The sequence below is a fragment of the Strongyloides ratti genome (assembly GCF_001040885.1).
Source record: "Strongyloides ratti genome assembly S_ratti_ED321, chromosome : 2".
Taxonomy (NCBI): Eukaryota; Metazoa; Nematoda; class Chromadorea; order Rhabditida; family Strongyloididae; genus Strongyloides; species Strongyloides ratti.
In genome coordinates, this window is record NC_037308.1 from 998,697 (window position 1) to 1,011,247 (window position 12,551).

Below are 12,551 nucleotides of genomic sequence, written 5' to 3' on the forward strand. Positions count from 1 at the left end.
TAAATAAAAATTAAACATTTTTTAAATTCATATCATTTAACTTTTGACATAAAAATATTTTTAAACTTTATAATAATATTAAAAAAATAAAAAGCAAAAAAAATTAAAATATTTATTTGGTAGCCTTTGATATGACAATTTCAAAAAGACCAGTACCTATTCATCACTCTCATCGGAGCTATCAAGAACTTTTGCTTTTTTACTTTTCTTTGCTTTTTGTGGAGTAGCTGATTTCCTTTTACTACCTTTTTGAGAACTTTCTGGTGGTGGAGGACTAGCAAACTCGATGTCAGATTCAGAATCAATTATAATTATTGGAGCCTTTTTAACATTCCTCTTTGTTCTTTTCTGTGCAACTGGAGAAACTTCCATTGCATTTTCGTCATCTAATTTGTCACTCTCACCACCACTTTCTTTTTTATTTTTATTTTCACTTGCCTTTTTGGTTACTTTCGGTTCTTTAGTTTTCTTCACTTTTGGTACTTTCAAATCATTATCTTCTAATGCATTAGCAATTTCATCACCTTTAACTTTTGGAAGGGGTTGAGATTTTACTTTCTTAGGTTTCTTTTCATATTTATTTTTTAAAGCTTCAAACTCAACGTTTACAATTTCAGCATTTGGATTTGGTTTGAAAGAAGCGGCATCGACATTTACCTTATTTTTCTTGTTTTTTGCTGAATTACCGCCTTTAGCCAATTTTGACTGTGCTGTCTTAATGGAACCTTCAATATCTTGTAATTCCTTTTCTTCCTGTTTTTTCAATGCTTCTTCGAAAATTTCGAGATCGTGTTCCCATAGATCAGCCCACGATTTCTTTTTAAGAGTTTCTAATTCCTTAAGTTTATTACCAGCTTCCTCAAGAAGACGATCCTTTTCTTCCTCAGATAATTTGATAAGAGCCATATTTACCAAATAGTCATAATCAGCTAAACGCTTTTTCAATCCAGCTTCAGTAGATGTTCCACCAGCCTCTTCACTATCTTCTTCGTTTGCTTCTTCTTCTTCAATCTCAACTTCACCACACATTTCTAATTCTCTCTTTTTACAATAATCTTTCCAGGCTTTAACAGGATCAGGATCAAATTTTTCTTTAATTAATTGATCTACAATATTCTTCTTCTTCCTGTTTTCCATAACAATTTCTCCTTTTATTTTACATACAATAAAACGTGCTTGATTGGATAATCTTTTTGATTGAGCCTCAAGCATTCCTACCAAAAATTCTTTTCTTTCAATATATTTTTTCTTCCTGACTTCAAAAAACTCCTGACAAATTTGTTCTGGAGATTCAAACTTGCGAAGGCAACCTTCAGCATCAAAGAGAACCATCGAAGAAGTGTTAATAGGAGTTTGAAGTTTTAGAATATCATGAACTCCTTGAGATAAACATTTCTTCATATTTTGTTCTGTCATTTTAACAATAAACTTTACCGTTTGATCAGTGTGATATTCTCTATAGTCTTGAATGAGAGCTGGAGATTTATCAGTAGAATTAGAAAGATCTTCTAATACACTTTCCTTATAATTTTGTGTCCACATTTTAATTGGAAGTTCCGTTATTTCTAAAGTTTCATCATCTAATGTTCCAACTCGTCCACTTGAAATATATTTCTGTTCATCAACTTGCATAATTGTACCCTCAAAATGTTTGTACCATGGAATCATTTTTTTCATTTGTTCTCCTCTAATAAGTCGACGAATATTTTCAGTAACATCACGTGGATTGTAATTAGGTATTTTGGTACTCCAAGCAGTACCTATTCCTTCAGCACCATTAACCAAAACCATTGGAATAATGGGACAATACCATTCTGGTTCAATTTTCTGATTTTCTTCAAACAGGAATCTAAGAACATTTTCATCTTCTGGAATAAATATCGTTTTGGTTACAGGACTTAATTGTGTAAAGATATAACGAGGCGATGCAGAATCTTTTCCTCCTTGAAGTCTAGTACCAAATTGACCAATAGGTAACAATAAATTAATGTTATTTGATCCAACATAGTCCTGAGCCAAATTAATAATTGTCATCATCAAAGATTGCTCACCATGATGGTAAGCGGACATCTCTCCTACAGCTCCTGCTAATTGAGCAACTTTAACTTCTTTCTTGTCAGCACGTCTGAAACATGTAAACAAAACTTTACGTTGACCTGGTTTTAAACCATCAACAAGACATGGAATAGATCTTTCGTTATCCATATTTGAAAAAAGAATCAACTCTTTGTTGATGAATTCGACAAATGACACACTTCTAGTATCTTTATTATAAAGATATTCTTCAATACCACCATTTTCACGACGATCTTTTTTTTCTCTCATCCAATTTGAAAGCCAAGTTTTTCTTGCTTCAATCTTCTTTTTACTAAATGCCATTTCAACAGCTCGTTCACATTCAGGGCCAGAATATGTAAAGGGAATTCTATGACGATCCATATCACTAAAATATTCCTTGGCTTCTTTAGAAGTTGAAGTACCCAAACCTTTGTAGTACTTTATTTTATATGATTTCCAATTATCTGTATTATTTCTCCATTCCATGTATTCAGGTAAAGAAAAAAAACTAATAGAAGTACTACCTTTAGATGCTTTAACAATTGGAGTAATAAATTCTTCTACAAAATTATTTTTCATTAATGCCGGCCAATTACAATGAATCCAATTAATAAGTAAACCTTTAATATGAGAACCATCCTGATCCTGATCAGCCATTATCATTACACGACCGTATCTCAATGTTTTTCTTTCTTCTTCAGTTTCATACTTTAAACGATATTGCAGACCCAAAATTTTAATCATATGTCCAATTTCTTGATTATCATTAATCTGTTTCATTGGGCAATCACGTACATTTAACATTTTACCACGTAGTGGAAATACTCCATAAAAATCACGTCCTACAACACCAAGACCAGAAACTGCAAGCGTTTTGGCTGAATCTCCCTCAGTAAGAATAAGAGTACATTTCGAAGAATTTTTAGTTCCAGCTTCATTAGCATCTTCAAGTTTTGGAATACCTTTAACTTTAGTAGATTTTTTTGTTGAACATTTTTTATCTGCTTGTTCTTGCTGTTTAAACCTAACCCAGGAAAGAACTGCCTCAACAACACCACACTTTAGAACTTCCTTATAAAACTTTTCGGTCATCTCAGCTTTACTTCCAAAGCTTTTAGCCTGAAGTGTCATATTTTCCTTAGTTTGAGAATCGAAAGTTGGATTCTCAATTAAACAATTAACGAAAATCCACATATGATTTTTAATTTGAAAAGGTTTAACGTTGACACCAGATTTTGCACCTCCAGCTTTCTTCTTTACTGTGTCAACGAGATTAGTAGTAATTTGATCAGCAATATAATCCACATGTCTTCCACCTTTTGAAGTAGCAATACTATTGACAAAAGAAACTGATTGAAATCCTTTTTCAGATACAGTCAAAGCGACTTCCCACCTGTCATTGATTTTTTCATAAATAATTTTAGGTTTCTCTTCCTCATTACCAATGGCACTTTCAACGTATTTTTCAGCGTATTCTTTAAATGATTTTATTGGAATACACTTTCCGTTAAGGTATACACGTACACCTGGTGTAGTACCAGCAATATCATAGGCACGACGTGCCATTAGTCCAACGATATCGTCATCCAATTCTTTCATTTTAAACTTTTTCAAATCAGGCTTAAATGTAACCTTAGTATAATCATCTTCAGTTGCTTTTGAAATCTCCGCTTCTTTATCCTTAGTCATATTGTTAATCCATGTTTGTTTAAATTTTTTCTTATATTCTTTACTAGAAGTTTCAAGTGTAAATTCTGTGGAAAATATATTACAAAGCTTAGCACCATAACCATTTCTTCCACCAGTTGTTTTCTTCTCATCATCGTTGTAATTAGACGAAGTTAAAAGAGTACCAAAAATTAATTCTGGTACGTACATCTTTTCAACTTTATGATGAGCTACAGGGATACCCTTACCATTGTTGAAAACAGAAATTGTATTATTCTTTCTGTAGAAATATAGAATATTACCCAATATTATAAACCTACTTGTCAATATCAACTTTTATAAGATTCATTTTTTTGTCTCTTTGTTTGTTATCAGCTGCATTAACCAGAATTTCATCAAAAATTTTATACAGCCCAGGTACATAACTGATCTCACGTTGAACTAATTTATCCTCGTCCATATCATAAACCCAAGCAACTCCTTTATCGGTATATTCCACAGAACCTATATATGTATCGGGACGTAAAAGAATATGTTCTAACTGAGATTTCTTCTGATACATCTGTTCAATTGTTTGTTTCCCATTAGTTCTGCTTTCATCAATATTAGTAAAAACTTTTAAATCGTCCTTTGATGGACCATTACGTTCTTTTAGTGTTAGTTTAGAAGTCGATGGTACAGCCTACAATAAAATAGAATTGATATTTCATAATTTATATACTTACATCATCGAGATCCATTTCATCATAATCTGACATTGTGATAATGTACAGTTAAATAAATAAAGAAAAATGATGACTAAAAATACAGATTAATAATATGAATATTTTATGTAGAATTTCATATATTAACGGAACGAAATCTGAATAATGACAAAATTTACAAATAACTAGAATAAAAAAAAACCAAATGAATTAAAAGTTTAAAAGACGAAACAAAAAAAATGACACTCTTAAATATTGCAAGTGGCTGCCGATTATTTTATACCACAATGTTTCTATATTTAAAATAAAAAGAGTTATGGAATGTTCTCGAAAAACTTTAAATGGAAATTATGTTTCTGTTTTGTTCACTACAAATTATTCTTAGTGTTTTGAAAGTACAAATATTGTGGAAACAAAAAGATAAAAAAAACACTGTTTTTTTATTATAAGTATAATGTAACATAAAAGAATTTAAAATATATATTTATTCACACATAAAATCGATAAGTCTTTGTACTTTTGATATATAAATACTTATAATTAGAAAATATTTAAAAAATAAAAACATTTAATATATTCTAAAATTTTTTTATTAAATTAATTTTGAAGATAAAAAGTGAATATTTTAAATTCATTATATATTGTACTTTTCAAATGAATCATCGAACTATATTGTAAGAGCAAACTACAAAAGTTTACTCATTCTAAAATCCCTTTAAAAAACCATGCATTTATAATAAAATAGTGCATATTGGCGGGAGCGAAATAGTTTTCGAAACACTTTCGTTTTAGGACAAAACAAAGTTTTTCAAAAGTAAGTAAACAATACCAATTAGTTTTCATGGGAGATTTGCTAACATGAGATTAACTTCTATGAAGTTTATCAGGCACAATATGTGATAGAAGATTTTGTTAAAAACTTTTAAGAGAATGTAGTTAAAATGATTTTTAAAAAATTTTTTATGTAATGTACGGATTGTAAGGAACTTTGTTAAACTTTCAAAATAAAATTCATGTTGTAAAATTTTTGTAACTATTATTTGTTTCCTAAATACATTGGTTGTTGCTTTCGCGTTTACACAGATGAGATTAGTTTTCCGTTATAGAGAATGGTGGTTTTTCTAATTAAATTTTTTTTTTTTCAATTTTCGGTTTACAATATCCATTTTTTTCTTTGATTGTCATAATAGACTTAAAAGTAAAAATTCTCTTTATATATTATTATTTCCGTTTGACAATATATAAATTATAAAAAAAGTTATTAAAATGGAAAAAAAAAATTTATTAAAGAAGATATATTACGTAATACAATAAAAACACAATTTATTTAAAAAAAAATTCGTCTGTCATATTAGGTAGAACAATTAAATTGACAATTCTTAAAATTTTATAATTAAATTTTTTTCAATTTCTCATGTATGTCATAATTATTTATCTAGAATAAAATATGTATTAAAAAATATGCCTTAATCAGAAATCCTTATTTAAGGTTAAGCAAAAAGTTTTGAAAGTATTTATTTAATAGACAAAAATTTTTAAATTTATTGTTACAGAGAGACATTACTAGTTTAAAATAAGTATCTATACAAAGGAAAAAAAAGGTTTATTTTTGATTTTCTTAGATTATTTTGGTAAAAACAAGAAAGTATTATTTATCTTCACTTTTTATGAGTAGTCATATTTTTTAATTAAAAAATTTTATCTTATAAATTGTTGCTTTTGTATTATAATGATGCACAGTGTTTTGTATATTAAATATAAAAAAGATTACTCAAACATAATATTAAATGTTTTATGATAACAAAGTGAGCAATTTTTTTCCATAGCATTGCAAAATTTATCCTTTAACATTTTATCAATCAATTTAAATTTAAAAAAAATTTTTTGGTTTGTATCAAAATATTTTGAGATAATTGAAAAGGAGTGTTTTTTTGTTTCTGCGTTAAATTAGAAAATTCAGAAATAGTAAAAAAGAAACTATTAATCTTATTAAAAAACGAATATCATATAAAAAAACTAAGAATAAAATTAGAACATAGTTATATATTTATAATTTTAAATAATTCACTTAATGTCGTTATTGAATCGAAATAAGATATTGCAACAGAAGATATACAAAGTTATGTATGAAGATTTTTTTCGTGATATATTCTCTACAAAATTCTCTTCATTAAGTAAATAAATGTAGAATATATCTCATCATGAATCTAAAATAAAAGTCACAAAATGATAACTTTTCCAAAAAATCTAAAAAATAATAATTAAAAATAAATAAAAATATATTTTTAAATATCTACTATAAAAACAACTAGACTAAATTTGAATAAATAATTTAAACAAAATGACCACATAAAAAATTAATAATAATAAATACTTTTTTATATGTACTAACATATATAATTTTGATTCAATAGGAAGATCCTCTTGAACCGTCCTGTATTTCTTAGACACTACAAAATAAAATAAGATAATCTACAAAAAAATATATTTGAAAAGAATGAAATATTTCTTTGAAAACATCTTCAATTGAATTCTAATAAACTTGAAAAAAAATATTTTTTTAGATCATTTTTACTATTTATATGAAATAACAAATAAGTAATTTTAATGGATGTTTTTTATTTATCACAATATTTGTTTCTTTACTCAAAATTATCATTTTTCCAAATTAATTTGCGTTACAAGAGAAATGATTTTTTAACCATTGTTTTATATTAAGTGTAGTTAATTTTTAACAGTAAATTGATATTCAATTTTGTTATAATGGGTAATTGTACACATGAAGTTGTTTGTAAAGATATGTGTGGTCTTTGTGGTGCTGATTTAAAAAAGTAAGTATTTACCTTGTTTTTACACTTTTTTCTTTTGTAGAATTCGTGAAAATAATCCAAACAACTTTTTAACTTCAAATTTTCAAACAGCATCTGTTCCAATGGTTCATCATGTACCTCAATTACTTGTTTCTGATAGACTTGCTCAAGAAATAGGTAGAAAAGATAAAGATGATACTTTAAAAAAAAGAAAACTTATTTTATTGGTTGATCTTGATCAAACTATTATTCACACAACTAATCAACCTTATGAAGTTGATCCAAACAATCCTGCCAATAAAGAAGTTATTTATTATGATCTTTATGGCGTAAGATATTATACAAAACTTCGCCCTTATGCAAAACAATTTTTAGAAAATATTAGTAAACTTTATGAACTTCATATTGTAAGTTATGGTCAGAGAAATTATGCTCATAAAATTGCATATATACTTGATCCTCAAAAAAAATTATTCGGCCATAGGATTTTAAGTAGAGATGAAATTTTTAGTAGTAATCACAAAACTAGTAACATGAAATCATTATTTCCATGTGGAGAACAATTAATTGCTATTATAGATGATAGAGCTGATGTATGGCAATATGCAAATAATCTTTTACAAGTTTCACCATACAAATTTTTTGAAGATACTGGCGATATAAATGCACCACCAAATTGTTTGGATAGTTTGGATGAAAGAAAACGTTTTGAGAAAAGTAGACCAGTTAAAGCTGTAGAATCAGACAATGATGTACAATTACAATCTATTGAAAAAGTACTTGAAGATATTCATAAAACATTTTATCATGTTTATGATGAACGTCAAGAAATAACTGATCTTAAATCGCTGATTGCTGAGAAAAAAAATCAAGTTTTAGATGGATGTCGAGTTGTGTTTAGTGGAATCGTTCCTTTAGGTATGAATGCTGAGACACATCCTTTTTTTATGTTATGCTCACAGTATGGTGCAATTGTTGATGATGATATAACAAAATTCACAACTCACGTTATTGCTTCACGATGGGGTACATCAAAGGTGAAAAAGGCCGAGAAAATGGGAATTTTTGTTGTTTCAGCTTTATGGGTTTATAAAAGTGTTGAGAATTGGGAAAAAGTGGATGAAAAAAATTTTTTAATTGCTAAAGACCCAAATGCTGAACCAGATATTGATGATAATACTAAAGGTAATAAATGTTAAAGTAAATTAATTCAATTTTTAGATGGTATTTTTTCTTATAATGACGAAATTGGCGATATTGATCTCAAAGCAATGGAGGATGAAGTTAATGAGGCCATTAGTGAAGGAGAAGATGAGGACGAGGAAGATTCTATAGATAGCATTGACGAAGATTATTTTTCAAATAATATATTAAGAAAGAGATCAAGATCAGATGAGGATGAAGATGATGAAGAACCATCATCAAAAAAAGTTGATCTTAAGAAACCTCCTGAATAGTATTTTGGCGTTTAAGTTTTGAAAAAATATGCTAAGTATTTGTTTGGTTTTTGTTTAAAAATATAGTACTATTCAATTTTAGTAGTAACATTATTTTTGCAATTTTCAATTCAATTTTTTTTATTTATTCGGAATTTCCTTTGACTATGTTTGTAATGAGTCATAAAATTTTTGAACTAAATTTTTTGTCTATTTTTAAAACGTTATTTTTTTAACAAAAAAAAAAATTAATTATAAGTATCTTTTCTCAATAAAAAAAATATATTTTTATTAGTAGAATTGCAAAAAAAAACCATAAATAGTACTTTTAAACATCTATGAAATTAATACAATGATAAGAAATTTTATTTTTAAAAAATTATATATAAAATTTTTATCTAAACTAATTATATGTATTTTTAAAAGAAAAATAGGTTATGAAAACAAATATTCATGAAATTTTAATCTGAATGGAAAATTTTAAAAAAGTTAAAAACTTTTTAAATAAAGCTAGCAACATTATGAATTAGCAGAAAGATAGAAAAAAGTTTAGAGTGCATGTTTTAAATGATTCAGGAACGCTCTTAAGATTTAAGAGTATAATAATTTAAAAAAAGAATGAATTGAATATATTATTTAACAATTTCAATAATGTTTTAGAGATAACATTAATGAAATAATTAGACAATTATAAAGGTTAAAAAATGTAATTTATTTTACAAAAGTGTAGTTACAACAATTTCTAACTAATTAACCAGAATATCCACCATTTGAAGCTGCTGGGGCTGCACTTTTAGAAGCATATCCTCCACCAGATCCACCTGATGCAGCTGAAGCTGATGCACCTCCTGCTCCACCATATCCTCCTCCATTTGAAGCTACTGGAGCTGCACTTTTAGCAGCATATCCTCCACCAGATCCACCTGATGCAGCTGAAGCTGATGCACCTCCTGCTCCACCATAACCTCCTCCATTAGAAGCTGCTGGGGCTGCACTTTTAGCAGCATATCCTCCACCAGATCCGCCTGATGCAGCTGAAGCTGATGCACCTCCTGCTCCACCATATCCTCCTCCATTAGAAGCTACTGGGGCTGCACTTTTAGCAGCATATCCTCCACCAGATCCACCTGATGCAGCTGAAGCTGATGCACCTCCTGCACCTCCTGCTCCACCATAACTTCCACCAGATCCGCCTGATGCAGCTGAAGCAATTGCGCCTCCAGCTCCAGCTCCGCCTGCTCCTGAACCACCATAACCTCCTGCTGAAGCAGCACCAGTTCTTGGAGGACATGGACAGTATTCTAAAGAAAAATTATTAAATGATAAAATAAGAAGAATTAAATTTTTTCCTTATTAATATAATTTGAACTCTAAATACTTAATAATATTTGTTGTTAAGATATTTTTAAAACTTTTTTTTTTGAAAAAGTAATAAGTGCTTACCTGCATCACCTCCAGGTTGTCCTGCCATACCAGGTTGACCTGGTGCTCCATCAGTTCCTGGATTTCCTGGTCCTCCTGGTGGTCCTGGAGGTCCTGCTGGACCTGGTTGACCTGCGCCTCCAGCTTGTCCATCACCTCCTGGTTGTCCATCTGATCCTGGTGGTCCTGGTGGACCTGGTGGTCCTGGAATTGAAGTTGTTTTTGTTCCTGGATTTCCAGGTGCTCCTGGTTGACCATCTGTTCCTGGGTTTCCTGGTGGTCCTGGAGGACCTGGTGGACCTGGAGGACCATCTTGTCCTGGATTTCCTGGTCCTCCGTCATTTCCTGGTGCACCGTCTGGTCCATTTGGCCCAGCTGGACCGTCTTGTCCTGGTGGTCCTGGTGGTCCAGCAGGGCATGGAGGGCATGCATCTTCTGTTTTGTATGATGAACTACTCATTCCTGATTCTCCTGATTTTCCATCTTCTCCTGCTAAACCTGGTTCTCCATCAGTTCCTGGAATTCCATCTGGACCAGGTGGTCCTGGTGGACATGATTGAGCGGCTCCACCAGCAGATTGAACTGCAGCTGAAGCTCCACCAGTTGCATAACCACCTCTTTTTTGTCTGAAAATAGCATTAATATGTGATACTCTATGCTCTCTTTCAATATCTTTTTCAATAAGCATCATTTGATTCCATGCACCATTAGAAATTTCCTTAAAATATTCTATTTCTTCGAGAGAATTGTTATGAAAATCACTAACATCCATGCTAATATTGACGAAAAAAGATAAACAAGCAATAAGTGCTATAATACTAATAGCAATAGCACCAGAAGCTACTGTTTGTCCACTAGAAGCTATCATCTTTACAGAAATGACCGTATGAAATGATGTCTTCTACTAATTTTTTTTCTCTTTATATAAATTTTTTTCCATAAATATATACATGTTTTTAGATAGTTTTATTTTACGTAAAGTGCTATAAAAATCTGGATTTTATTTATTATTACTTGTTTATAATTGTTTCAATATAGTTATTTGATCTATTATTATGATAGTGTTACTTTTGAACCTGTACACATATTATATCTTTTTTCTAAATACTGATATTTATGTATGATTATATAACTAACAAAATTTTTGATGATAAGATATATTTTTAACGGTTTAAAATATTTATAATATTAATTTCAAATTAAAATTACTATATAATATAATAATCAAAGAAATTTATAAATATTAAAAAATATATAGTTTATTTTTTTAAATTTTATTAAAACAATTAAACTTATTTATAAATTTAAATAAGCATCAGGAATAAATTTAAATAACAATTAACATTGGAATTTATTTATAGTAGTAAAACTTGTAAGCTGATATATAAAATCAAACATTTTTTTTTATCTTTTTTTATTTGTAGTATTTATTTAATATTGTTTAATTTTTATAGATATATCTCTTTTAAATAATTTATTTGAAATATCTTATTTTATTTTTGAATTATTTGTATAAATTACTTCTTTCTAAAAATATTTATTAGAATAAGTTTAAATATTGTTTTTAAAAAATTATTAAATTTAAAATATAGTATTTGATTAATTTTTTTATCAATATAATTCTTTAAAGATATTTGAAGATTAATTTAAAGTAAAGATACAAAACACATTTGTTAAGGTTAAATATATATATTTTATAAAATGGACATCTATATACTCCTTTTGTTAAGTTAAGCCTTTATTCAATAATTTTTAACAAAAAATTTATCAAACTATATTTAAAAAAATTTGAAAATTTTATTAGTAATGTTTAATATTTGTGAATATAAATAGAAAATATATACATTGCTTACATAACGACGAGTTGTTTGATGTAGTATAATGCTTACCATTTAATGTATATAATAAATCGATTATTTATTAATGTATTACTTTTAGAAATGGATGAGTTAAAAATGTCTTTTAATACAATAATTACTGATTTGGCATCTAAATTACAAAATTTAACAGCTGCAGATCCTTCTAATGAAACAGAAATGTAAGTTATTACCTTAAAATTATTATTATTTAAAAAAAATTAGTATGGCTAATAATTTTTTAGAATATTATGTTCAAACTGAGGAAGGTGCTAATTTACTTGAAAAATATCAACAATATTTAATTTTACTTAAAAAACTTAATATTGATAATTGTCGGGCATCAAATCAATGTTCTACCAGACTAGGAAATATGCAACAAATTTTAACTGAAAACACAGATACTTATAATAAGTTAACTGAACAATTAAAAAAACTTCCTGATATGGCTAAACAATTAAACTCTATTAATAATAGAATAGATGTTTTACATAAATATATAATTCAATCGGAACTTGCATTACATCAATTATCATACTTTAAAGGCGAAACTACATTATAAAATTTTTTTACTTTAATTTTTTTTTATATTAAAAA

General features: G+C 28.2%; 4 protein-coding genes across 4 annotated transcripts; 2 read left to right on the forward strand and 2 right to left on the reverse strand.

Annotated features, from left to right (window-relative positions):
- Positions 1-156: 156 nt before the first annotated feature.
- Positions 157-4,484, reverse strand: SRAE_2000028100 (DNA topoisomerase 2-beta; the record flags this gene model as incomplete). Its single annotated transcript, XM_024651092.1, has 3 exons — positions 157-4,006; positions 4,047-4,408; positions 4,452-4,484. The coding sequence occupies 3 exons, from the start codon at positions 4,482-4,484 to the stop codon at positions 157-159; spliced, it is 4,245 nt and encodes a 1,414-aa protein (XP_024504804.1).
- Positions 4,485-7,193: 2,709 nt separating this feature from the next.
- On the forward strand, positions 7,194-8,697 carry SRAE_2000028200 (RNA polymerase II subunit A C-terminal domain phosphatase; the record flags this gene model as incomplete). The annotated part of the gene is made up of 5 exons (XM_024651093.1): positions 7,194-7,261; positions 7,302-7,569; positions 7,616-7,647; positions 7,734-8,425; positions 8,462-8,697. 5 exons carry the CDS (start codon positions 7,194-7,196, stop codon positions 8,695-8,697), a joined length of 1,296 nt encoding a protein of 431 aa, XP_024504805.1.
- A 729-nt stretch (positions 8,698-9,426) lies between these two features.
- Positions 9,427-10,966, reverse strand: SRAE_2000028300 (Nematode cuticle collagen, N-terminal domain and Collagen triple helix repeat-containing protein; the record flags this gene model as incomplete). The annotated part of the gene is made up of 2 exons (XM_024651094.1): positions 9,427-9,977; positions 10,120-10,966. The coding sequence occupies 2 exons, from the start codon at positions 10,964-10,966 to the stop codon at positions 9,427-9,429; spliced, it is 1,398 nt and encodes a 465-aa protein (XP_024504806.1).
- A 1,072-nt stretch (positions 10,967-12,038) lies between these two features.
- SRAE_2000028400 (Hypothetical protein) lies at positions 12,039-12,516 on the forward strand (the record flags this gene model as incomplete). Its single annotated transcript, XM_024651095.1, has 2 exons — positions 12,039-12,136; positions 12,180-12,516. 2 exons carry the CDS (start codon positions 12,039-12,041, stop codon positions 12,514-12,516), a joined length of 435 nt encoding a protein of 144 aa, XP_024504807.1.
- Between the last annotated feature and the right edge of the window lie 35 nt (positions 12,517-12,551).